Genomic DNA, 26006 nt, shown 5'->3' with positions numbered 1-26006 from the left:
CGAACCACTAGCCTCATTTACGAAAGCCCTCTGCCCCAAAGGTGCTGGCCCAAAAAAATGGAACCAGTTGGTGACTCGGAAGGCCGAGTTCAGGGTCAGCATCGCTGTTGCTACTTGTTGACCCAGCGGCAACAAGTCCACATTCAGCCCCCAGCTGAGAAATTAAAGCCAACTCCATTGAAAAATGCCCATTGCATGTTTGTATATTTGTATTTATAGATATAAGTACATATTTCATATTCTCTTTTGTTTTGTTCGGTTGAAGTTGTTCAAATTGCTGATTACGCGTGTATTTTTGTTTAAATTTCTCCGGCGTGTTTGCTTTAAAATACTTAAGTTGGATTAAAACAATTGTAAATTACTAAAATTATATGTATGGTTTCCGCTGCTGACACCTATTTTTTGCATTATACTCTGTTCTGTGATTGCAACTACAAGTGGGGAGTGAACTCAACTTTATTATCGAACCAAATGCGTCAACAATGGTTAGCTTTGTGTGTGATGATAAAGCAGATCTAGCATGTGGTTTAGTTTATCCATTAACTTGGGGCTGAACTCTTGGTTAGTTTATTTAACGGCTGATGGAGTCGAGCTGTAATCGTGGTGTAATAACATTTATTCGTTGACCGTGCTAAAAGCTCTAAGAGTGCGCAAACTTACGAGTAAACTTTTCGAAGGCTATCTTCCGATCCGATCGATCCTATATCCCGTCTAATATGTGTGTGCCTATGCAATAGCAAACTATTTGTTGCGGGGCTGATTGCGTGAGAACTGCACTAGATTGCACAAAAATATGATTAATTCTTTTATAACGTCAAGGTACGATTCAATTTGTCGGCGTTCCAATCGATCTCTACGGCTACTTAATTTCTTTGCAATGCAATGCACTCTGTCTACAACTATGGATTCTCGATCTATTTTACAATTAAGCCCAATAAAGTGCTGCTAACTTTCGTTTTTCTATCGGGGTCTTCACACGTTACTCAATCAACCTCTAGTTGAACGTTATTTGCGCTAGTTAAATGCGTTAATTTGAGGGTGATTTAGACGGTAATAATGCCCCACTATATACACTCATGTGATTAAATTAGTTCTGAATTAAAATGCTCAACCGATTCGAATTGCGGCGTCTACAAATTGCACACACATACTCAAACAAGTGCCCCCTGGCTGGGAATTACATTCTGGAGTTCCCCCAGGGGGCACTCAATATTCAAATTAATTGTGTTTCAGTTAGGATTATCATTGGTAAATACGCGGTTCATATTTAAATTCATGAATAACCATGCAGTTGTAAGTATATATCATAGTTGTATCTTGACCTTGAATTTTAAATTTTGGACGTATTTTCAAGTATATTTTGGTAGTTGCTTTTCGCTTTTACGCAAGTAGAAAAACAGTTCGAAAATATATACCTAATATATATATAAGTGGTGTATATTCATGCTTGTATACACTGGATGAATGGCTGTAGATCGTCCAGTTGGGTCTCGTCGCGACCTTTGACGCGTCCCAACTGATTTCTGTTGGATTTCAGTTTCGTTTTTGGGTTTCCTAAGTGAAAATCGCTCTTATTGTTTGTTTAAATTGCAATTTATCTCAGACTCAGTTTTGGAGTGCTTTGGATGTTGGTTGGTTGGATGGATGGATGGATACGTTTACGGTTTTTACGTACAAACGTTCTTCAGCCGGTGCCGGACTTGAATGTTCATAGAAACCCATGCTCTTTTGACACTATCTTTTTTTTTTTGGGGCCTCACTTTATCCTTTTCGAGTACGATTATTAAAGTATCTTAACATAAAATTGAATATTCAATGCAATTATTGCTTTCTTGCTTTGGACTAACACCAGCGTGTGGCTCGGTGTTCAGTTAATGTTACTTAAAACGCCTCACAAACATAGTCGCACAACCTTCAACTTTGATAAATATAACTTAAGACCCTATACTTATATTGCACATTTCGGACGGGGTAAAAATCAAAATAAATCATAAGTTCAATAAAATCAATTTATTTTTTATATATATGCATATATAAAGGGAAATTATAAATACATCACATCAAAATAATACAATTTACACATTAACTGCGCCGGTGCGAAGCGCCTTAATCGGGGAGTAAGATCCAAGATGCGACCATCTTGGGAGGCTTCAATTGCTTGGACGCAGCCCTATAGAATATGTTGCTCTCATTATTACTAACATTGTATTGTATTGGTAATTGTATATAAATGCGCTAAACAGATCATGAGCTCAGGAAAGGAAACATGGAGACAAAATTATTGCAAGTTCTTAATTACAAATATATACAAATGATTCATATATTGAATATAGTCAATAACAATTAAAAAATATAAGCTCATCGTTAACCAAGTCACGTCGATATCGAAAACAATTGAACTAAACTAAAGGCAAAGAACCATTACAAAAATATATATCAGTAAAGCGCTTCATTCAAAAATCGAAAGGCAAAAACGACAATTAACTACAAGAACACAAAACAATGGAATCAAAAGTGCCTGTTTAACACATAGATAAATCGAAGGGCCGCTAAATCTTGCGAACTCGTATTGCAACTACGCGAATGCCTGTCGGCTTAGTTTAGTTTCGATTCGTTTCGTTTAGTTTAGTTTAGCTAGATTAGTAATTAGTTCTGCTGTAGACACCGCCTTAAACTACTTAGAGAAGCGTGGGGTTAAGTGTACGGCATTTCATTTGCGGCATGGTGAGAGAATAGTTAAGTAAGCTAGAATATGGTTGGCATGTGGATTATGCTCCGCATTGTTCGTTGCTAGACGAGGCGCTCTCGCCCGATCCTCGTCCTCGACTTTGTCATCCTGGGTTGGCGGCCTTAGAAGGCCGTCGAGCGTCGATTGGCATAGCACTTCTTGCCATGACTGTTCGCATCTGCAGCGCCGCTGGTTGCACGCAGTCTGTGGCAGGTCGCCGGCTGGCTCGTGGCAGCGCCGCTGGTGGCCACCGTCGACTGCCTGCAATTAGTCCAGCGCTGCAGCTGATGCGAACACTTGGGGTACAATCATTTGCGCGCCGAGAGGTTTAGCGAGTCGCCGCGGCTCTTGGAGCGTGTCATCGAGCCCGTCATGGAGGTGCTCATCTCTACAGGGCGAGTGGAATAAATCAATGAAATACTATCCGCTTCGAATGCCACGCCACTCACCTTTGCTGATGCTGTTGCTCTTCTCGGCGGCCTTGTAGGCCCGCATCGCCTTGCCGCGCTTGTCCAGCATCAGCTTGTCAGAGCGCACGAACATGCCGTGCTTGGGCTTGCATTGGAAATACTGAATGCCCTTCACGCTGCCATCGTTTTTGCCAGTGGGCGTGTCCAGTTCAACGCCGATCCAGGCGCCGGGCTGGAACTCAGTGGTGCCCACGAATCGGATGACGCCGCTGGTGTTGTAGGGTCGGATAAGTACAGACTCGCCCACCACTATCCAATCGGGCAGGACCACTTCCACTTCCTTGCTCTCATCTGGAAAAGTTTAAGTTTAGCCTCGGCTTAATTAAAAGACATTTGTATTTACCTTCGACTTCTGTGCTGCTGGACATAATGCTGGTGTCGATGTACGCGGCCAAGCCCTCCATTTTGGCCACCGACGCCCGATGATTGATGCGCGGTGTCTGGCTTGTGCTGCTATTGTTGTTGTTGTTGTTGCTGTTACCATTAAGCGAAGGAGGTTGGGTGTTTGATTTTTTGCGCCGGACCACTTTTCCAGCGGGCAACTCCTCCCGCACGATGCCATCGCCTTCGAGCAGATCCTCGGAACTCTGGCTCATCTCGTCGGAGGACCTGTTGCCGTTCTGATTGTCTGTGGCGAGCTCTGTTTGTGATTCGGGTTGTGGCTTAGCTTCTTCCAGCTCTGCTTGCTCGGAGATCGGTTCCGGCTCCTTGACCACGATGTTGTTGTTGATGTTGTTGTTATTATTCTTTGGCAGCTGTTCGCGCTCGTCCTCGTCGCTTTGTGCGTTATCTCCGGACTCCAGCTGCTCCAATGGATGCGAGAAGGCCTCCTGCAGCTTTTTGGCCTGCGGCTCAGGTTGCTCCTGTGTTTTGGCTTTGGGCATGTCCTTTAGGAAGGGGTTGACTCGTGTCTGTCGGTTCGGTGGCGAGTTCGAATGCACTCGGTCGAAATCTGTGGCAGGAAACGATGTTCATTTCCTGCTGATGTCTATTCAAAAGTGTTATAGCTCACCTGGCGTCTCGTCAATGCTCATGGATCGCATTGAAGCAATGTCCTCGTTGCTCAGATTGTTGCAGGAGACGGCTTGGGAGCCGTAACCACTGCTCGTGGAGGAGCTCATGCTCAGCGTGGCCAGGCCGGTCAAGTGCTTCATGTTCGCGTTGGCACTGGACGTGTAGCTCAAGTAGCTCTGGTTCGAGTGGCTGCTAACGTCCATGAACGAGTCCATGGTCTTGGAAGCCGTGAGGCGGGACCGCGTGGCCAGACTCTTGTTCTGTTGCCTCTCTTGTTCGTACTCGGCGGCGTACTCGGAGTCGCTGTAGCTGTCCTCCGGCTCCTCGTCCAGGGATCTGTGTCCGCCCAGGGGTTCCTCGTGCAGCGTGGTCATCCGCATGCCCAGCAGCTTACTGGTAGCCGGGGATGCTGTGGAAATATCAGATAACTATGGTCAGAAAACAGATTCCGTGCAGATATAACTCTTGGCTTAAAGCTAGACAAACCACATACGTTTTGTTGGCGCAATTCTCAAAGTGTTCAAGTTCAAATTGAGATTCAAAAAAGTTGGACGCGCTGCATTCCACATTTGGGGGCGGGGGAAGATAATGATTATGCGTTATGTTTAGTTACAATGCGATTTACAGACTTGGATGGGTGATCAACTAGCCGGGGATGCGACTAGCTCGCAGCCCCAGCAACATACTAATAATAATAACACCAAGGGAAACGAAATATAGGTCTAGTTTCTAGGATCAACAATCTCTACAAGTACGCGGCTCGTGCTAAGATCTCGTGCTGTGTGCTTGGCGGCTGTGTGAATTGTGCACCGGATTGCTTGGGTGACTGGGATGGAGTGGATCGAGTGTCCGGATGATGAATGTACAGCTGATCTCCATCGCGATTATTTGAATTTGGATGAGAGTCTTGGGTGTGATTTGAAGACAGATTTACCAGCAAACGGAACTAACACAAAACTACATGTAAACAGTCTAAATGGGGCACAAACCAATCCCCTTCCTCTGGGTTCATGAGAGAATGAGAGGTACATGTCTGTGAATGAGTGGGTGTTCAGATGGCAGGTTGTGAGTGACAGACAAACTTAAACTCAACTAACAATCAATGCATAGCAATCGGGAATGCACCTTCGGATTTAAATTGGGCATAAGTTTGTCCTTTACCTGACAGCAGAGATATTGAGCCTGTTGGCCGTGGAATTTCGTATAGATTACGTTATGTTAAAAGAACACAGAAAAGAGTTGGACAATGTGAGAAACCATATAGTAAGTACGAGAAGCAATGGGGGTTCGTTTCGGTTCGGTTCGGAATGGTTCATGTTTTCGTGGATGCATGTCAATTTATATGATAAGCAATGAAATGTGGAACAGAACAGTCGTGTGCATCAAGACGAGGAATCGCTCGAGTCTTCTGATCGAGTAAATGCGGTTGCTCTTGCTAGTTGCTTGGTTGCTGCAGGTGTTGCATCGAAGCAAAGCAAACAAATTAGGTTTGAAAGTTCAACTAAGCGTTGCGACAGTTCACAGAATTGAAAACTATGGCCTTTGGGTGGTTGCTCTCGAGCATGAAGAAAGCAAAAAAACAAATAGTTGGAAAGGGATTTATCTTGTTGCTAGGAAGTTAACATTTTCTGTTCACTAAATAAAACTACATGTAACAATTGCACAAAATAATCTACGATTTTCGGGGATCATATAGGAGACCCGCAACTCGAAACAAAGATAAATCCCTTGCTCTTAAGCTTGGCTTCAACTAGGTTGTATTAAATTTTGCCTGCGCATAAGCAAATGCAAAGTTACTTAGTTAAATATATAGTGTGTTCAAAACTCGGATATATGGATTATAGTTTCAACATTTTTGCTCAAAAATTAATGGTGAGTATATAGAAGAAAACTGTTGGGTTCTCGGAGTCACCAGAACCAACTGAATACCCACCAATGCCGAAGGCTTTTCCGGGAGAATCGTCGCTGCTTCCCTTGCCGCCAAAGCTGTGGCGATTCCGGATGACACCGCCGGCTCCTGCTGGACTGTGACCTGCTGAGCGACAAAGTGATCAGACTCCATCGGATTTGCAAACGGAAATTAAAACTCACCTGGCGTGAACTTGCTGCCCAGCGCACTGTTGTTAAGATCGGCAAAGGACTCGGACCTTCCCACATTCAGCAGCGACTCCATCGACGCATCAAAGCGCATAATCTGCGTGAGTTTGTTTATGAGTTGCTTGCATCATAAATTTCGTATGCGAACGATTTTTTAGAACAATTGTTATTCAACAGGATGAAATAAAAATGGTCGAATTAAAAACGAAAATAAAATGAACACAAAATTGGTAAAAAAAAAACAACAACAACGATTTCGAAAATGGCAAACTGAAGGGCGCACACAAACATTTTAAGATAGTTAGTAGTAGAATAGTCAAGAGGGAACAGAAGAGAACTCCAACTACTAAAGCTTATTATACAGTGCTCGGCACAGGATACAGGATACAAGAATACAGAGTACAGAATACAGGAAACAGGAAACAGAAAACAGGATACTAGTTACTTACACTCCCGGTATTGGTGGTGTCTTTGACCGCCTATGTGCGCAGTGAGAAGCGTTTTGGGGCAACACACACACGTACACAGCATAAACATAAAGACAGGATAATACCAATACACACACACACACACAGTTTGAAAGGGTTATTCAAAATGGCAGGAAGTGCGCGCCGAATTTCGGATTAAGTTAATTTTGTCAGTTTTATCGGTGGTTAAACACAAATTTTGGGGGTTAGTTTGGTGAAAGCGCATAGAAAAAAGTGTGAAAAGAGAAAGAATTTGCGTTTAGTCAAATGTTCTTGGTTAATTTTGCTCGAGTGTGTTAGGTGAGTAAGTGGAAGCACAAAATTCAGCGGCGGCGGCGGCAGCGACGAATTGTGGAAGCGGCGCAGCAGCAGCAGCTCGATGGGATGATCGGAATGGGGTTGCCAGTCGGCACTACTCCTTACCTGCGAGAAGTTCGGCACGCTGACGGTCTTGCGCATGCTCAGCGGCTGTCCGTGGGCCGTTTCCAGCTCCTTGACCGCCACATTTTGGCGCAGGCGATCCAGGGTCAGTATGCTCTCCACCGCCGACACGCCCCGCGTGTATTTCTCTGAGGGATTGAGGGATTAGTAAGCTGCTCAGCGACCGAATCTATGGTCACTCACCTATGTAGGTTTCGCCGTCGCTCGCAGAGCAATCATCTCCGCTGGCGGCCAACTGGGCCAGGGACTCGCGATCCTCCAGCTCCTCGGAGGCCTTTGGAATGTTGGAGACCACTTCGTAGGTGACGCCGCTCTGCCAAATGGCGTTCTCGCCCCGCACCAGTCTGAACTTTTTTAGCCGATCGGTCAGCGTCTGGCCCTTCTTGATGTTGATGCTCAAGCGCTTGCGCAGCACGAGATCCATGGGTGCTGGATGCGACAAACGCACTGTGGTGCGCAGAATCAAATAGACGCGTTCGTTGGCCTCAGTGACTCGGTTCAGGGCCTGGCTGTCGTGCATCGAGGAGTCCCAACTGGCCACACAGCACACATCCTTGTCCAGGTGCTGCAGGATTTGCAGCGTGTAAAACTTGTGGCCATGCTCCTTCGACAGAATGGAGTTGATGCCAGCAATGGACAGCTCGTCGTTGGTATTCTGCGCCGACAGATCATCGCCATTTAGGTTTAGGAAGAGGACGGGTACATGGGGTTCCATGCCTGCTGGCGGCTCCCACGAGGCAGGTGCTCCGGGAATACCCGAACCAGGAGCCGGCACCAACACGGCGTTCCGCTCTTCAGTCAGTGAGACCCACTGGTGCACCAAGCTAAGTTCGCGCTCCCTTTCCTGCTCGTTTTTCTCCTCCTTCTTGATCAGCATCTGGATCTGCTGGTCGAGGTATTGACGCCTTCGCCCCAACGCCTCGCTCCACTTCTCGCGCAGCACGGTGAGATCCTCCTCCTGGTACGAGTCCAGTGGTCGCTGCAGCCGAGACCGAACCGTCACACTGCCGATGGCAACGTTGACGATCGACTGACAGATAATGGGCAGGGTGCCCGAGTTTTGGACCGGCTTCACGCGCACATTCACGCGGCGCTGTTGTCCCTGGCGCAGCTGGTAGATCCCGCCGGTCAGTACCTCGTTGCGGTTGGTCACCTCCACGGGCGAGTACTCGCCGTTGTCGTTCAGCTCGTGGATCTCCACCCAGAGCTCGATCTTACGCGACAGCTCCGCCCAGCGATCGACCAGAGAGCGGGCCTTAGCCTGCTGCTGCTCCACTTCCCAGCCCTTGGTCTTGGAGAAGCCGGCGCTGCGGTGGCCCCACACCTCGATGGACAGCGCTCCCTCGATGCAGTGCTCCAGGAACTCCTCGTTGATGGTAACCGTGAAGTCCTGCGTGTGCTCAAACTTGAAGACCATGTTTTGGTCGTGGGCCGTGGACTCGGCATTGATCACCGGCACCACCATCTCCTGGTGGCCCCAGAAAGTGTACTGGCAAAATACGAAGTTCGAGAGCGACAAAGGGAGCCCGCTGGCACACTTGATGGTCACGCGGCAGGTGATCTGGTTGGACGTTGGGTCCACCGGGTCGTCGTACTCATCCCGCGAGTCTCCCGACGATTCTGAGACCGATTCACACATGCGATCCTGCGGCATCTGGCCGGCAATGCGCTCGATCTCCACCTGCAGACGACCCGCAACTTCTCCCTGCTGACTGATGATCGGCGTGTGGTAGTCCAGCTTGACGTCGTGGAAGAGAACCTCCAAAAATATATTGGCCACACCAATCAGATTGTGGTTCTCCTGCGACTCGTAGAACGGATCCTGCGGCTTGGTACTGTCCTCGTCCTGCGGAAACCCGAAATCAGTTAGATACGGAAAGAGGCTCCCAAACGATACTATCTACATCATAGTTTAGACGTGTGTGGTGTTCATGTTTTAGGAGGTGGGGGTGTGGTGGCTTAATTACCTTGTCGTCGTACTCGTCGTCTGAGAATGGCTCTATAAGGGGCTGTAGTCAGGGGTTAATTGAATGCGTGTGTGAATCGATACAATTATAAATGGTTAGTACGCAGCACAATGGCAACAGGTAAATGAAAGAGGATCGAATCGATGTCAACATACCAGTCCGTTCAGAACGCGGTCCTTGTGCTCCTGGTACATCTCGCGCATGTCTATCAGCTTGTTCTCCAACTTCTCCATCGTCCAGATCTGGCTGCCGGAGTTTGTGCGCTTCACCAGAATAGCTGGCTCGCTGACGAAGGCTCCTCGCCGCCGGTTGGGACTGAGATTAGCTGGTGGGATCTGCAGGGTGACCGAAAACTTGGTCTTCTTCTCCATCTCCTCGGCCAGAAAGTTCGCCTCCTGCACTAGCGAATTCGCACGCATAATGTCCGTTTTCAGTTGGCCCAAGCTGCGCCGGAACATCTCATCACGTTCCTGAAGGAGTAAGTACATTTAGAATATGGATAAAACCATAAGCGTGGATCCTGGCTTACCTGCGCCCACTTTTCCACCCGCATTTGCGATGTGGGAGTATTCGGGGTAATCTTGCCCATGCGCAATGGGTCATACGGCGCATAGGGAGCGTATGGCGTGCTCGGCGATAGAATATTACGCAGCTGCTGGAACTGCCGCTCGTACTCCTGTCGCTGCTTCTCTAGTGCCACCTGCTTATCTTCCTCGTGCTGACGCTCCAGCCGAGCAATGGCCGTCTGGATGGGGTCGTTGCTCAGCTCGTTCTGCATAATTTCATCGCGTGCGAAATTGTAATCAATAAGCTGCGCCGGCGTCTGGGGCTCCGAGGCACACATGCTGGTGTTGTTGCTTTTCGGAGAGTTGACTCGGAAGAAATGGTGGTTTCCCCACAGGATTCGGTCGCCGTTTTGAAGCGGCGTCTTCTCCACCGCTGCCGATCCGTTGACAAAGCAACGGGCTCCCTGCACAGGCTCCATGTAAAGTCCACTGTCCTCGATGGTGATCACACAGTGTTCGGGCTGGATGCCCAGGCCAGACAGCTGAATATCCGGTTGCTGGCCACTGATGCTGCGTCCGCCAATCAGCGTGCGTTCCTGAAAAATGAGGGGATTAATGGCTCCGTTTAATTTAAGTATTTTACCAAAACCCACCTTTAAATAATAGACCAGCAGCTCGTTGAGGGACGGATCGGCATTCAAATTGACCAAGTAGTACTTGTTCTTCTCCACCTTGATGCCACTCGCCTGGACACTGATGCCCATCTTTTCGAGCGCCTGTTGTCGTTCGTTCTGTATCCGCTCGGTCTTGACCAGCTTCTCCTCCCAAGTCTGCGAGATCTGCTTCATCAGGTTCTCGCTCTCAGCCAGCTTGTCCTGGACATCGCCCACCGGCGACCCAGTCGCGTGTTTCAGCATGCTCCTAAGCGTCTCCACCTCGTGCCGCAGCTCGCGGATGATGCGAGCATTAGGATCTTCGTTGACGACAGCATGGTTCACAATTCGCTTGGCCCGATCCGCATAACGCAGCGTGGAAAGCGTCTCCTCGTAGTTGTCTGCTGAGGGTGAAATGGTGGCCACCATCACGGTCCTCGAGTTGCCACCCAGATTATCCTTTAGCAACCAGGTGAGCACTGAGTCGCGGTAGGGCACAAATTTGTCGTTGCCGCTCTTTTTTCCGTTTGATTGGTCGGCCAGCTTTGAGATGACCAGACCCAGCGTGGTAAGGGATCTAAAATAGTCATAGGATTAGCTCAGTGTCTTAACTAAACAACCGGTGGAAAAAAGCAAGCCAAGAGCATTGTATAGTTTTCACTCACTTGTTGATATTGGATCCTTCCTTGAGGCGATCGCCAACGGCTCCTGTTTTTACGGCCCGCTCGGAACCAGCCAAGTCCACCAGGGACATGCGGGAAACCTTTTCGCCACTGACTCCCGTCGCCTGATCCGTGAGTATCTGAGTGAGGACCACCGAGAAGACTGCGTGGGAGCGCGACGACTCGGCGTTCATGTTGGTGGCGGCCACAGTGCGCGACTTGTTGCCCTCGGTCATCAGGTTGTCGATGTCCTGGTAGGACGTCACGGCCAGCTGCGACAGTCCGTCAACGTAGGGGCCCATGACGTTGTGCTCGCGCACCTTCAGCGACTGTTTGTTCGGCTTGGGATCGAGCAGATCGTGGACCTTCTCGTTGTAAATCTCCATGTACGACACCTCAACCTTGTACATCAGCTCCGGTGTGGATTTGTTGGCTATGGCTGAGAAGAGCTGGTCGCACAGGCGCGGGATGATGCCCTTGCTCTCCTGGGAACCCATCATCGTGTAGGACTTGCCAGAGCCTGAAGATATGATTCAATCATTAATTCCAAAGGCTGAATCATTCGGAGAACAACTTACCTGTCTGGCCGTATGCGAATATACAAGCATTATAGCCCTGGAATGCATTATCCAGAATTCCACGACCCACGCAATCGAACACAGTCTCCTGGGACGCAAAGTTGTCGTCCTCGGGGTTTAATGAGTAAAAGCAGTGATCGAATGCAAATGTCTTTGGTTGTTTTCTGTGTAGCAAAAGGTTGAAAAGGTATAAAGCAAACTATTTATACTCCCATGTAATTTTATTGGTTGAGCAACAGTCAACCGGCTGATTAAATAATACATTAGAATTCAATGTGCCTTACAGCCGAAGCCTTCAAATATTATATGTAGCTTTATGGCGTCTTACCTTTCGATTTTCTCTAGTGGCGGCGGATTTTGCAGAATAGTCTGCTGTTTTTCCATCTCCACGATACATTTTGTACCCAGTTCGATTTCTGAAAGTAAACGAAATCCGTTTTAGCCCTCTGTTCCGGAATATATTTATATGTTATGTGTGAAATTGAGATAATTTCGCCTTTATTCCGCGCTTGGGGTGATAACGAGTTCAAAGTGGCAAAAACAATTTAATTTTATACTTCTGCCAGACCCTGCACATAGCATTCATAAGCTTGTGTGTTGGGTTTTTCGTACACAAGTGCGAAAATAATTCATAGAGAGTGAGGGGCGATAAATGTGCATGATGGGTATAAAGCTCCAATGCCACAATAATCTCAATGGAGAGAACCTTTCAAACAAATTGTAAATAAACGTAAAAGGCTGAAAAACTGACTTGCCCAAGCTGCCCATGTAATAAATATTTCAGAAGCAATGCAACAATGAGCCATTAGATAGTCCTCGAGACGAATTTTGGGTTCCCTTTCCATTATCGAACTGAGATTTTACTGGATTTCAAAACCTCGCTGATTATATTTAATCAATAAATAAATATAATTGTTTTTAATTGTTTAACATTTAAAAATTTTAAATTCTATTCATGAAATTGTGATAAACTTTGTTTAAATAAAATGAATTTATTTTTTAATTATCATGTTTATATAAATTTTGTTTTAGCTATTTCATGACTGCGCATTCGTTTAATAGTGCCTTAAATATGACAAAACCAGTTGACCTTATCAAGCTGATTATTCCATTCATCCTGGCTTGTTTGTAAAAAATGTGCCAGCTAATAAATCGTGGAAATATCTCAGTTCCGATGCCTCCCCGTGTCCTTCGCATACTTCATTCACTCCGACCGAAACGGAATGGATCCAAATGGCAGAGAACGACGAAATGGCAACCAACTACTACAAGGCACACAAAACACGCTCAGGGAAGGGGAAACAGCGACGTCAAAGCCAAACCCAGACGGGCAGACACATTTGGGCCCACACACACGACTTGGACTGGGTGTACGAGTATATACAGCCATATCCTGGTGTGCTGCCTGGCCCTTGGAACTTCCGTTCCGCTTTATGTTACAGAGCCGAGAACGTGACATGACATGGAAATGAAAGCCACAAAGGACCCAGAGTAGAGCAGAACAGGACTGAACTAAACAGGACGGACCTGACCCTACCGGCTGGCTTCTTGTCTTGGGCATTGCCTCAAAATGTGACGAAGGCGTGCCATAAATTATTTGATGGTCTCATTTGTAGTTCTGGTCAGTTGATTTGATAGCGTCTCCGTATAACCTCAAACGGTTTTCTCTTCGCTATTGTCCAACGCTGGAATTAACATACATACACTGGCAAAGTGAAAACAGGTTAAGCTTTTTGGTAAGAAGCAAAGTAACTCTGCTCCGGTCAGAGCTGTGACTTCATTTCGAGCCCGTTTCGGCTGACTTTGCTCTGTCTTTGGAGTGTTTTTGCGTTTGAAACTGCCTTTTCTGTTTTTATTTTACGCTCTGCTGGCCAGCTCGACTCGAAGAGGTCAGTAGTTACGGACATGGCCCAAATACGTTGCCCACGATTGACTAATGCCAAGCACTTCATGTGTAACAAGGTGTCGCAAATAAGCGAGTTTATCAGGCCTGATAAGGTTTTCTGCGCTGCTTATCAGAGACATTCTGGTGACGACGACTACTCCCTTCAGTCACAAAAATGGCAACGGATCAGGTCGTATAGTAAACACGCGAACAGCATGACAACATACAACATCGAAATACAGTAAAACCTCTAAAAATAAATGCGGTTACTAAGTTAACGCTTCTTGTTTTTTTTTTTTTGGCCTGGCCACAAAGGTACTGAAAGTGGCATATTATGATGGATAAACTAAGAGTTGGTTTTGTTTACCCAGAAATGGGTAACTAGAGCTTTAGCTGAAGCAATTTATTAGTTTGCCAAATATCAACCCCCTAATAGTAGAGGAAAAATAACAATTAAAACAAAAATATTAGTAATTCATGTGCAATGACTGAGCTTACTCTTTCATTGTACCAACTGAGAAGAATTACAAGCGGACCTTGTCTCATAGAAACTCAATTATCTCTAAAACTAGAATGCAATTATTTAAGGGGTCATGAGTTAAAAATAGTTTACCGCGAAAGGCATTTAATTACAATTACAACAACTTCTCTTGCTGAAATCTCTCTATAATAAATAATTAGACGTGGGACTGTAACTTAAACTGATTCGAAAACTTATGTAAATATAAACAAATGTGCAATCATCGGAGAACGTTTGCCATTCAATCAATAAAGAGGGATTCCGAGCGGACCTTGCCCCACGCACAGGCAAATGAATATAAATACACATGCATATATGATTTTTATAAGGCATATGGTCGTGCAGTATGAAGCCCCTTTTCCGCTGCCATCCTTCGTTTCCGCCGCGAATGTGAGTCATGGATAAGCCAAATGAATGATCAGTGTTGACATTGGAAACGGCGCTGACGGCGTTCTCTTGTTTTTCAGTTTTGTTTTTGCTGCACTTGCAACACTTCATGGTTGCAGTGGGAAACGCGAAATTAGCTGGAAACGAAAATCGTTTGTCAGACGACCAGAGACCATCCCGTAGGTAGTCGCCGCAGTAGGTACGCCGTTACAGCCAAACTATGCTATACTATATGTGTATGTATAAAACACAGCGAAAAATCCGCTGGCGCAGCAGTGGAAAAACGAAACCGTATTTCAAAGGAAGCGAAGAAGCCCATGTAAATTTCGTTAGCCTAAAAAAACAGTCTCTTGCCTGGTTGTTTGCATTATTGATTGCAGGCAACTGCAGTGCCTCGGTATTGTTCAGCAACAATGTCGGAAAAGTTGCGAAATAGAAAGTGGGTGATACTCAAGGCAACTCCTTGTTATTGGAAATCAAAAGAATCTTTTACCAGGACAAATAAAATACTTTGAACCTTTTGCAGGCAGAAATATATAAACTCAAAGGAGGAAACCTACTAATTTTATTATTCAAATGAAAAGTAATTTAATAAAAGAAAAAAACATGAAAGCCTTTAATGGCTTATTATCTTCAAAATATAACCAACAAATTAGAGACTTTTTACGACGCCAGGAATGGGTATGGAGAGCTACAAGTTACTGAAATTTGCTTTCCAGTGCAGACAAGATTATCTGAGGCATAAAAATCTGCACTTACCACGGCGATTGAAGGGTCGCACCCTTACGGCGACTTTGATCTTATCACTTGACATCGCGGATGCGGATGCTTCGGCTGTTTCGAGTGCTGAAGTGGAGATGCGGGTGGGTGGGGCGAATCGGTCACCACTCGCGGGTGGCGGTGGGGGCGTGGTTAGCTCCTTCTCCTCCTGCTGCGTTTCTACTTTTTATTATCGGCTAGTTGTTAGTTGTTGTCCTCGCGGGAGTTGTGTGCACGCAATCTGGAATTCAGGTGGAAGTAGTCGTAAGGTGACTCACAAATATGTGGCTTTTGTGGAGCGCCAAAGAAAAATATAAATTATATATATTGTGTGAGTTCAATTAGCGCCACGCACACAGGCGCACTTCTAACAGTAAAAGGGGGGCACGGGCGAAGGGGGGTGGATTTCCATTTCATTCTCGCCGTTTGTCATTCACTTTGTTTTGCTTTTGCTTTTTTGCTTTGTTGTTACTACACACACACACAGAGACACATTTTATTGTCATGTGCTGACATTCCATTATTTACGCGAAGCACACTCAAATATTTGCTGGAAATTAGCTAATTAAGATTACGATTCGAGTGTCCTTTCCGATTTTCAGGGCTGTGCAAATAAATATAGATACATGTACACACCGAAAAAAATTATTTTTCGCACTTGCTCACTCACACACACATATGCACACCCTCGCAGGTATGCACAGGTACCTCTTTGCCCCCCAAAGGCCCTTTAAGCCACACAATATATAACATTTCCGTCTAAATTTGCAAAAAGTAACGCCAGGCTCCACCGCCCGCGCGGAAAAGTCTTGCACGCAGTGTGCGACTTCTTTGAAGAATCGATTTTTATGGCTCTCTTTTCATTAGGAGGAGCTCAACCGAAAGGGGCCTATTTTTTTGCACTTGATATTTCTGTTTGTTTTGTTTTGTATTTCGTTTAAAACACCTTTTGATCCGTCGATGTTGCACTTGGTTTCACTTCAATTTCGCTTTTCTGTATTGCGTTTTCATTTTTCGCGTTCCGTTTTTTAGATGTCGAAATAGGGATGACACAGTTGTAAGTCGCAGCGCTCCCACCTCTAGTTTTACCGATTTGGCAACGCTAAAAACTATATTGTCGGAATCGATATTTCTCGGTCTTATCGATAAGTGTATTTAAATTGAGTGAAATTTTAACACTTATGTTAAGATTTCACTCAAAAATAGTTTCTGTTAAGAATAACCAGAATTTGAAAAGGACCCTCAAAGGCAGAAAACCCAATTATATTAAAAAAATATCGTAATTTTTGAAAAGGAATTTTGTAAGTAAAAGGTCATATAAAAACAAAATGCTTCTGTTTTAAAAATTCCATTTTTCTACAAAACTATGATTTGCTTGTTAAATATTACATTAAAAAATAGTTCTGACTTAAAATTCGCAAAGCTTTATCTATATCTTTTTAATTTTGCATCAGTCATACCATAATTTTCATTGACCCTGTTATTGAAATACGCTGTGTAAGTGGTACTTCCTGTTCAGCACTGCTCAATTTACTTGAGATTTCCTAGGGAATGTATAATTGCATAATATTACAAAAATGTAAGGAGATGTAAGGCGGTATTTACCGCTCCCGATTTCGGAGAACGCCCCCTTATCAACGCGGTGTCAATAACCGCGATCGACCGGAGTGAGAAACGAGAACGTCAAAACCGGCAAAACTTAAAAGCGCGGCTCTGTGACGTACAAAAAGTCGATCGCAGATGCAGGCCGCTTGGTCAGATCCCCGAAAATAAACACCGCGGAGAGCAGTTTCGCTTTCATCGCTCGGTTTGTTTTCATTGGCGTCTGTTTTATTTTTTTAAACGCCCGCTTGATACCTGTTCATGTGCGTTTGGCGCTCGCGGAGTTTATAAAGGTTTGGATCGCAACGAAGGGCGCACAGTTTGTCGCAAAGACGCGGAGCTGCGTGAGTCGGGCTTTAAAATTAAACGAAGTGTTTCCAATCCGTGGTTTCGATTTCAAACTTCGCCAAAGTAAACAAACAACCCCAAATATAGCAACAAACGAAACTCTAATGAAACAAAAGCGAAATCCAAGGACGGTTCTATATTGATTGGATACTTGTTGTCGCCGCCCCAGAAAGTAGGTCACTATGTCAATTTTACTCGTTTGCATTCGATTAGATCCGGGACTTTAATCCACCCGAAAGCCAGTTCCCCATCCCCATCCATGACCCCTAATCGCGATAAAAACGAAACGATGAGGAGCAAAAAATAAATCACCATCTCTCTTATGACACTTCCATTAATAACCAAATAAAAAGCCAGCAAACACGGCAAAACCAGAGTTGGTTCGCGAATTTCAGTTACAAAACCATGGCATGGTCGAAAACTGGGCGATCGGGATCCAATTCACTGGCAAAGTTAAGGTGAAGGTTCATTTGCATAGCCGAAAAAAAGAAAAAACAAATGCGAAGCCATGCGCAGATTTACGATTTACCCTTGAAACGGATTCATCCAAAAGCCATTAGCTGCCATAAAATGCAAACTCGCTATCGGGGGCTTACAGCTGCGAATCTTTGGCGACGTCTTCGAGAGCAAAGAAAACACGGGGTATATTATTTTTTATAATTGGGGTTTTGGCCCACGCCTGCGCCAAATTGGCAAAACGCCCGGGGGACTTATTCTCGAATTTCTGCCTAAGTCAACCTAAGCAAACAGCACTTATTATGAGTATTTTAGGCAAACAAACAACAACTTGCTGCCTTTCGCGTGGTCAATTTAATTTGTGCTTGTTAATTCTGAAGCACGTGGCTCCGGCCGTAGTTCCTTGCCAAGAAGGGCCATCAAAATATCGCAAAACTATTCGCCAGACACACGCACTCTAGTCGTTGACCTCTGCCAGAGATATCGGAGATGTAGGTGCAAATAATAAAGGTAATAACACTGAACTTGGGCAGTCAATGGCGGGTACTTGAAGTCCCATGAATCAACGCGAGTGACAAGTTCGATTGGGCTTTTGCCTTTGGCAACCCATAAACCACAAACCTTCGGGTGACTGCTCACTATAGACACTGTTTTTTTTGCTGGCGAATTTCTCGTGAATCAAACTAATCCGCTACATTGGCGCTGACATTGAGAAGCACTTACTTACCCAGATGCGGCTAATTGACAATTGAATGGAGCTGAGCGCCACCTTCCATTTGACTAAACACTTCCATGTTCTGCGATCGGTCGCCTGCCAGGTGTACTATCTGTTAACCCTTTGGGGCCACATCTCAGTGTTATCTGATTCATACACCTTATCATAAGCAGGTATTCTGCAAAAATGATTGTCAATGCGACTTACCTATCGCCATAAAATATCATTTCCACCTGTGCGAAAGTGGCAGTGAAATATGTTAGAAAGTTTGTTCAAGTTTTCGTGTGGATACAACAGATGTTGATCACATTTCCAGTATTATTGACACACGAGTATTAGGAATAAACAATGACTTAAAAGGGTTAAGAGATGACTTGCACTTGCACTGTTGGTCAACCGAGTGCTCCATACTTGAATTACAACTCTCGCGCTCGTAAATCAATTCCGGTAGGAAGTCGACGCAACTTAATTGGTTTTACTCCCGAAGGGCTGCCTCTGATTTGCGTAACCCAGGGCACTCGTATCGACGGCAAACAATTAAAAGCCTCTCACCTTTTCCAGCTGCCGCCTCATTTGCGGTCCGTAGGCATGGAAAGGCACTGGAAGTCGGTCTTGATCATCGGCATCTTGACCTTAGTGGCAGATGCGGCCGTAAATGAGTCCACTTTGCGAAGGGCTCGTTATGATTACGGGCTTTTCAATGCCAGTCTGGAGTTGTCCACGAAAGTAATCACCTCCGATATCCAAGGGAAGGCGGGGTCTGCTGTCCAATCAAAGCATGAACCCCATCTAATCCGAAGTTCAGTCATATTCGGACTAAGCAAGGCGGCCAACGAGAGCAATGTGAGTCCCAGCTGCCACGCCCACCTGAAACAAGTCCAAAGGGGAATACTCAGCAAGCAACCTTGGGCCATGAAGGGTGAGTTACTAAGACTAAGCGGACTTGACCTGAAATACATAGATGTCCCAGAGCTCTGAATATATTCAAACCTATTCAACATTATTGCGAACTATTTCTTTTCAAATGTTCAGTTCTTGACGCCTCGGGTGCCAAGCCGTCCGGATTCGTATTCGGCCAGAACTACTGGCTGGGAAGTCGGGAGGCGTGTCGAGGGGTCCAGGCACCCGTGGGCATCACCCTCTCCCGGAACTACGAGAGGGTGATGCACTACAGCATCCTGACGCAGAGCGCCCCCTTCGGGATGGACTACCGGGTGATCTACCTGCGGCACCGCTCGCCCTGGCAGGTGGAGATCAAGGTGATGTCCGAGCAGGTGCTCCACATCGGCCTGTGCCTGCCCAGCGCCTGCGGGTCGGAGGAGGTGAAGCAGCTGGCCAGGGACTACGTGGCAGGGGGATCCTTCGCCGAGGACGACATCTTCGACATGCAGCCGGAGGTGCTGTACATGAAGGACCTGCGGCTGAGCGAGCACTTCTTCCAGCGCCTCACCTTCCGGCTGGTGGTGGCCGCGGTCCTGGTGACCGGAGCCCTGATGCTCTGCGCCCAGCAGCTGCGGGTGGCCAAGCGGGGCGACGAGCCGGATCCGGGACTGGCCCCCGTGGAGTCAGAGCTGTGGCAGGCAATGGACTCCCTCCTCAAATGGCAGCCGCTCCAGGACTTCGTGTCCTGCTTCGACGTGGCCAACAACTGGAGGAAGATCTGCGCCACGAGGGCGAATCAGCCCGGGGAGATTCCCATCTTGAACGGCCTGCGATCCGTGTGTGCCATCTGGATCCTGGTCTTCCACGTGCTGTGGTACATGTACTTCACGGTGCACAACAAAACCGTGCTCATATCCTATGCGGAGAAGGCCTTCTTCCAGTACGTTTCCACGGCGCCGCTCCTCGTGGACGTCTTCTTCACCATCAGGTGGGTCCTACACCTATCAAAGGTGAAATAATAATATGCTGATAAACTTGCCTCCTAGTGGCTTCCTGCAAACCTACAACTTTCTGAGAAACGACAAGCAGCTGGAGGCAGTGCGTCAGAATAATCTGTGGGGCAATGTGAAGCTCTTCGGGAAGCTGCTGTTCCACCGCTACCTGCGACTGGGTCCACTCTACCTGGTGGTCATGGGCAGCGTGGACCTGGCCTTCGCCTACATCGGAGACGTCTCCGTCTTCCACATCAACGAGCGGTTCGATGAACTGTGCTCCCATCACTGGTGGCGCAACCTGCTCTTCATCCAGAACCTCTTCGACCACCGGGAGATGTGTGCCAACTGGAGCTGGAGCCTGGCCTGCGACATGCAGTTCTTTTTGCTTGCCAACATAGTGCTCTTTATTTATGCCAGGTGAGTCGACAAGGAATCATTCCAAGAAACAAGTATGCTATAAAGTAAAATCGATATTGTGACTAGGCACCCGAAATTAGCAAAGGTACTGACGCTCTCGGGACTCCTGGCCACCATATCCTGGTCCTACGGCATCGGGATCACCACCAAGTTCGAGTTCTCCTTCGACTCCACCTACGCCACTGGCACCCAGATATACACGAGTCCTTTTGTGAGGATCCTGCCCTACATTGTGGGAGCAATCGCCGCCTGGTGTCTGCAGGAACAGAAGTTGCAGGTGGAGCTGAGTGAGCAGCAGACCCGTTGGCTGTGGCACTTCAGTCTCCAGGTGTTCATCGGATGCATTTACTCTACGGTGAAGCGGGATCTGGGGCACCTGATCACCATTTCGCTGTTCGTTCTGGGACGCGGCCTCTTTTCCCTCACCGTTTGCTGGATGATAGTGGGCAGTGCATCCGGGAGCGGAGTCTGGTGGTCCCGGTTGCTGGAGGCCAAGTGCTTCCAGCACCTGAATCGCCTGTCCTATGCCATATACCTGTTGAATCCCCTGGTCATCGCAACCGTCTACAGTTTAACCAGCACGAGCTCTGCTGCCGATCCGTTCCTTCTGGTGGGTTATCCCTTATCATAATCGTCTTTTGCATTCTGACTGTCTTTTATTTCTATTTATTAGAGCGTTGTCTGCTGTGGCTTCACGATGATCGTCTATCTTGCCTCCATCGCATTTTCTCTAGCTTTTGAGCTGCCCTACAGTAATCTTTCGAGTCTGCTGCTTAAGGGAAAACCCAAAACCGCATAAACTGTGATTAACTCTCATTGTTAAAATTGCATCTAAGTCACTTATTATTAAGATACCCAGGCTAAAAGATATATTTTGTGTTTTCTCTTTTTGGATAACAGAACTAAGATGTTGAAATTATATTGCAGTATAACATAATTTAAGATTAAGAGCTTATTGTATTATTAAAAGAATACAATAAAAAGCTTTATTAGCGCCATAATTTTAAACTTGCAATCTTTTTTTCTTACATTTTAGTGGTTTGTGTCTTAGTTCCCTAGTGCGACCAGTTGAGCTTAACGAGCTGAACCGAAAACTTCCAATAGCTTTGTAATTTAAAAAAAAAAAGCTACGGCCCCACTAACCGCGTCTTAAAAAAGAATATAAAAAAAATCTTGTCTGAAACTAAAAATATTGATTATTGTCCTCTGCCCGTCCGCATTTAGTGAAAAGGAGCCATTGACCAGTTAGCCGAGGCCCAAATAACGATCGAAATGCCCAAGGAAGACGCCGAGCCGTCGGCGAGTAGCGTTGCGTGTACCAAGGAAAGCGACGTGCCTCACGCGGAAAATGCGGCCCACAAGGAAAGCGACGCTTCCGGCCCTGCCAGCGCCTCGCACACTCCCCCACCCGCTCAGGAAGACGCCGAGGAGGCGGAGCTGCTGGAACGGATGCGTGGTGACGCAGTGGGCAGCACAATGTACAGCAGTCGCTTCATCCTGCAGACGATAATGAAGCTGGTGGAGCTGCAGCCGAACTCACCGCTGGAACAGCAGCTGGAAGACGATTTATGCAAGGTGTGGGATATGTCGGTATCCCCCGAGGTGGTTACACTGCTTCTGGAAAACGAGGCCATCGATCCAATCATGTATTCACTGATAGCTGGCTGCGAGGATGTGCGTCTCTACGAGATTCTCATCGGCTTGCTAGGCAACATGTGCGCCCAGGTGGAGTGCGCCGAGCTGCTCACCTGCAATCACAGCACGATGGAGACCCTTTTAAACTGACCAACTGCATGGACACCGCCATGCTCATACAGCTGATGCGCCTCTTCCAGTACATCATGGCCCACGTGCTAAGCGGTAAGGAACAATTCGCCGTGGACTGGTACATCTGCTTCGCCGCCTTCGAAAACTCCGCAAAGAATCTGGGCAAGATTCTGCAGCAGTCCGTAAGTGATGAGCTGCTTGTGGCTGCTCTTAAGGCTACAAATGCCGTGCTCGCCAGCTGTGCTTTGGTTGAGGAGGAAAACGCCAAGTCGACCCACAATCTAAAGCCTTTTGCAGAGGTTTTTTTGATCCCAGAACTCTGCGATGGCGTGAATAGCGCCTTCCTGCGACTCATGCGCGATGACCAGGCCAAGTTGGCCGACGAAGAAGCCGGCGAGGAGAACGAAGAGGCGGAAGAAGCAGCCGCCAACCAAGACAGTGACGAGGATGCCGACGTCGGCTACGACTCATGTGGTCCGAAAATAACCTGTGATGTGGAGATCATACAAACCTACCTCAACATTTGCACTATCCTGGTCCAGCTGCCGGAGGCGCAGGCCTCGATGGACGTCTACGCACCCAGCATAGTCAGTTGTCTCGCGCGGATACTGCAGTTTCTGCAGCAGCCGCTGCAACTCATTCCATTGGGCGAGCGGCAGGAGGAATACCTGGAGGACCTGGCGCACATATGGAGTGTGAGTCCGAGATTTCCCCTTAACAATCGAATTGCCCAGTGACCATTCCCTGTTACAGCGCCTAAAGTACTTTTATAACAAGGAAGCCTTCTCAAATCTTCTGGAACTGTGGTACAGACTTAAACAGCACATTGACAACTACACCGGAAACGATCCAGAGTCCAATGACTTCGAGGACGACGAGGAGGAGGAGGACGCTCCCAAGGAGCAGTACGTTGAGAACGCCTTCAAGCTGTTGCGCCTGCTAGCCTGCATGGTGATAAAAGCGGAAAACTCGGATCTCCAGGAGATTGGCGACGAAAAAGTGCAGCTCTTTGTGTCTGCGCTAAAAGCCGAAGAGGAAGATGCAATCTTCTCGAAGGCCCTCGAATGCCTGAGCGACAAAGTGGATAAGGAATCGGGCCAAGCCTAAGGGATATACCTCCGTAGAAGAAAAGACAAAAATGACTGAGATTGTAGCTTGCAGCACAATATATTCGTAACTTAGTGAGTCTCTGCCTTTAACGATGGGGCTTTGGTTTCAATAGCTTGAAGTTTTTGACGCATCATGTCGCTCCACGACTGTTTTCCCAGGCGCACGCCTTTGCCACCTGTGCTGCAGACCTGCAGGCGATCTGTATTGGAGCTACCGAGTAGGAGTTTATTTTTTGTCTCATTCAAAGCATGAGCAACATGCTCCAGTTCGGCTTCTAGTTTCACTTCAGAAGCTGACACCTCAATGTGGAGATCCTGCTCAATGGCTTGGGATATGTGAATAACAGCCTCGTCTTTTAAATTCTGAGCATCGATTTTATTGTGGCCCACTAGCTCTGATAACTGGACATTTAAGCTGCCTCCTTTGGTCACTAATTGAAGGTTGCCATGGAAACCAGCTAAAAATTGAGAATAGTTAATGTATTACTGAATATTTCCCACGTTAACTCACTCATATTAAGCTCGCCCGACTGGTAAACGTGCACTTGGCTGGTTTTGTGGACATTTTTTAGATCCAGGCGTCCAGTTTGTGTGTGGAAGTTGGAGTTTTCCACATAACAACAGTCGGTAATAATACTGCCAGTTTCCGTAGTGCAATTCAGGTTGTCTCCTTGAAGTTTGTCCATGTTAATGTTCTGGGAAGTCAAAATATAAAATCACACATAGTAACGATTTACATTAACTCCTTTCCTACCCCATTACGTGTCTCTATTTCTGTGATCTTGCCCAGTATCGTTCCCTGGCAATTAATGTTTCCGTTTTCGCTATAAAGGCTTATATTGGTGGCCTTAACGTTTTTGGTTACAATGCCTCCGTCCGCCTTAACTTGCAGGAGTTCGCTCTGGATTCCCTCCACTCTAACACTGCCCTTGGCCTCCACGGAGACATCGGAGCGCACGGGTATCTGCAGGTCGCATTCAAACTGCGAGGGCTGCTCTGTTATTTGCTTGACCACAACATCGACCACTTTATCATCATCAGTTATTTTCACGTCCAGTGTGACATTGGAGTTCTTGACTTGACCGCCGCGCAATTGGGCTATAAATACATCGCCACTGGTGTACTGATGCACATCAGCTGGCTGAATGCGCAGAAAGACATCAGACTTCACGTTGATCCTGGCAAAGGGGTTTACATAATGCAGGATCTCCTGGTGAACCAACCGCTTGCTCACGGCCATGACTGGTTTGAACTGGGCCCGGGATTTTTTGGCGTAATGCCGCAGGTGGTTGTTTATTTGTAGCAAGCCAACGCGCTGCAGCAGCATCGTTTATAAAAAAAGAAAACAAAAATCAATCAGATTTGTTTATCCTCAAATGCGAATCAGCTGCTTAGGGTTGTTTACCAACACATAATGTTGTGGTAGCTTAGAGCACTATCTGTCTTTTGGAATTATCCAGCACTAGTGTCCGTCATTTTCCAGTTGGAGTTTTTCAGTGTTCTGCGACGGTTGCAGTTTTCTCGATACGCAGTTGAAAATAGTTTAATTTAGCCAGTTCCACCCAAAAAAAGCAACAAAATGTCCGGAAAAGATAGGCTACCGATTTTCCCGTCCCGTGGTGCCCAGATGTTGATGAAGGCCCGTCTCGCGGGGGCCCAAAAAGGTCACGGTCTTCTGAAGAAGAAGGCGGATGCCTTGCAAATGCGATTCCGTATGATTTTGGGCAAAATCATCGAGACGAAGACTCTGATGGGCGACGTTATGAAAGAGGCTGCCTTCTCACTGGCGGAGGCCAAGTTCACCTCGGGCGACATCAACCAGGTGGTGCTGCAGAACGTTACCAAGGCTCAGATCAAGATCCGCACCAAGAAGGACAACGTGGCTGGCGTCACCCTGCCCGTGTTTGAATCCTACCAAGATGGAGCCGACACCTACGAGCTGGCCGGACTGGCCCGCGGTGGACAGCAGCTGGCGAAGCTGAAGAAGAACTACCAGAGCGCCGTGAAGCTTCTCGTGGAGCTGGCCTCGCTGCAGACCTCGTTCGTCACCCTGGACGAAGTGATCAAGATCACCAACCGTCGTGTGAACGCCATCGAGCACGTGATCATCCCCCGTATCGACAGGACATTGGCCTACATCATCTCGGAGCTGGACGAGCTGGAGCGTGAGGAGTTCTACCGACTGAAGAAGATCCAAGACAAGAAACGCGAGGCCCGTATCAAGGCTGATGCCAAGAAGGCAGAGCTTTTGAAGGAGGGAATTGATGTGCGCCAGCAGGCTAACATTCTGGATGAGGGAGACGATGACGTGCTGTTCTAAGTATTATCTTGGATATTTGTAAATTCCAGCAATATTATTGTTAAACTATTTTCGTTCTGTATCTGTTTCCATATTGTAATTCGCAAAGGGCAAGCCACAAACTTAATTGTACCTATGTAGCAAAAGTGTGTAGACTATTCCAATAAGCAGAAAAAGTATGTATTCCATTTTTGTAGTGTAGTGTAAGCTGCGCAAACCATGCATTAAAGTCTTGTTGTTTCATACAAATGGCATTTTTGAGGTTTTTAAGTCGAAAAGGGA

The 26006-nt window shown here is 46.8% G+C and overlaps 5 protein-coding genes and 1 long non-coding RNA gene across 15 annotated transcripts; 4 read left to right on the top strand and 2 right to left on the bottom strand.

The window, feature by feature from the left end:
* Positions 1-185: 185 nt before the first annotated feature.
* LOC108101822 (kinesin-like protein KIF13A) lies at positions 186-16196 on the bottom strand. Of its 9 annotated transcripts, none has more exons than XM_017206295.2 (19): positions 16081-16196; positions 15135-15375; positions 11912-11999; positions 11584-11747; positions 11009-11525; positions 10344-10920; positions 9714-10286; positions 9340-9654; positions 9185-9226; positions 7401-9063; positions 7200-7345; positions 6759-6788; positions 6304-6406; positions 6146-6247; positions 4706-4768; positions 4211-4621; positions 3542-4150; positions 3178-3489; positions 186-3116 (listed from the first exon to the last, which is right to left on the bottom strand). In XM_017206295.2, exons 2-19 carry the CDS (start codon positions 15187-15189, stop codon positions 3037-3039), a joined length of 5850 nt encoding a protein of 1949 aa, XP_017061784.1. In that variant the 5' UTR covers positions 15190-15375; positions 16081-16196; the 3' UTR covers positions 186-3036. The 9 variants fall into 9 exon arrangements, with proteins under 9 accessions (XP_017061784.1, XP_017061785.1, XP_017061789.1 ...); XM_017206296.2 differs by having other exon boundaries at positions 6146-6244; XM_017206300.2 differs by lacking the exon at positions 4706-4768 and having other exon boundaries at positions 6146-6244.
* Positions 13225-13746, top strand: LOC122320126. Its single transcript, XR_006245486.1, has 2 exons — positions 13225-13319; positions 13459-13746. It is a non-coding gene; the product is annotated as an uncharacterized LOC122320126 (long non-coding RNA).
* Positions 16197-16887: 691 nt separating the features above from the next.
* LOC108101947 (nose resistant to fluoxetine protein 6) lies at positions 16888-21417 on the top strand. 2 transcript variants are annotated; one of them, XM_017206533.2, is made up of 6 exons: positions 16888-17256; positions 18817-19174; positions 19288-20125; positions 20184-20549; positions 20616-21159; positions 21223-21417. In XM_017206533.2, exons 2-6 carry the CDS (start codon positions 18844-18846, stop codon positions 21346-21348), a joined length of 2205 nt encoding a protein of 734 aa, XP_017062022.1. In that variant the 5' UTR covers positions 16888-17256; positions 18817-18843; the 3' UTR covers positions 21349-21417. The 2 variants fall into 2 exon arrangements, with proteins under 2 accessions (XP_017062022.1, XP_017062023.1); XM_017206534.1 differs by lacking the exon at positions 16888-17256 and adding an exon at positions 18041-18050.
* Positions 21418-21675: 258 nt separating this feature from the next.
* LOC108101870 lies at positions 21676-23501 on the top strand. Its single transcript, XM_017206406.2, is given in 3 exon segments — positions 21676-22320; positions 22323-23011; positions 23070-23501. Coding segments are annotated over 3 exon segments (1542 nt in total). The 5' UTR covers positions 21676-21821; the 3' UTR covers positions 23424-23501.
* Positions 23460-24843, bottom strand: LOC108101873. Its single transcript, XM_017206409.2, has 3 exons — positions 24180-24843; positions 23937-24120; positions 23460-23883 (listed from the first exon to the last, which is right to left on the bottom strand). Exons 1-3 carry the CDS (start codon positions 24750-24752, stop codon positions 23495-23497), a joined length of 1146 nt encoding a protein of 381 aa, XP_017061898.1. The 5' UTR covers positions 24753-24843; the 3' UTR covers positions 23460-23494.
* Positions 24844-24898: 55 nt separating this feature from the next.
* Positions 24899-25978, top strand: LOC108101874 (V-type proton ATPase subunit D 1). The gene has a single exon (XM_017206410.1). It carries the CDS (start codon positions 25005-25007, stop codon positions 25743-25745), a length of 741 nt encoding a protein of 246 aa, XP_017061899.1. The 5' UTR covers positions 24899-25004; the 3' UTR covers positions 25746-25978.
* The last annotated feature ends 28 nt before the right edge of the window (positions 25979-26006 follow it).

Source organism: Drosophila ficusphila, unplaced genomic scaffold (assembly GCF_018152265.1).
Source record: "Drosophila ficusphila isolate 14025-0441.05 unplaced genomic scaffold, ASM1815226v1 contig_414, whole genome shotgun sequence".
Classification (NCBI taxonomy): domain Eukaryota; kingdom Metazoa; phylum Arthropoda; class Insecta; order Diptera; family Drosophilidae; genus Drosophila; species Drosophila ficusphila.
Note: the sequence above shows the minus strand (reverse complement) of the source record. Positions and strands in the feature narration are given on the sequence as shown.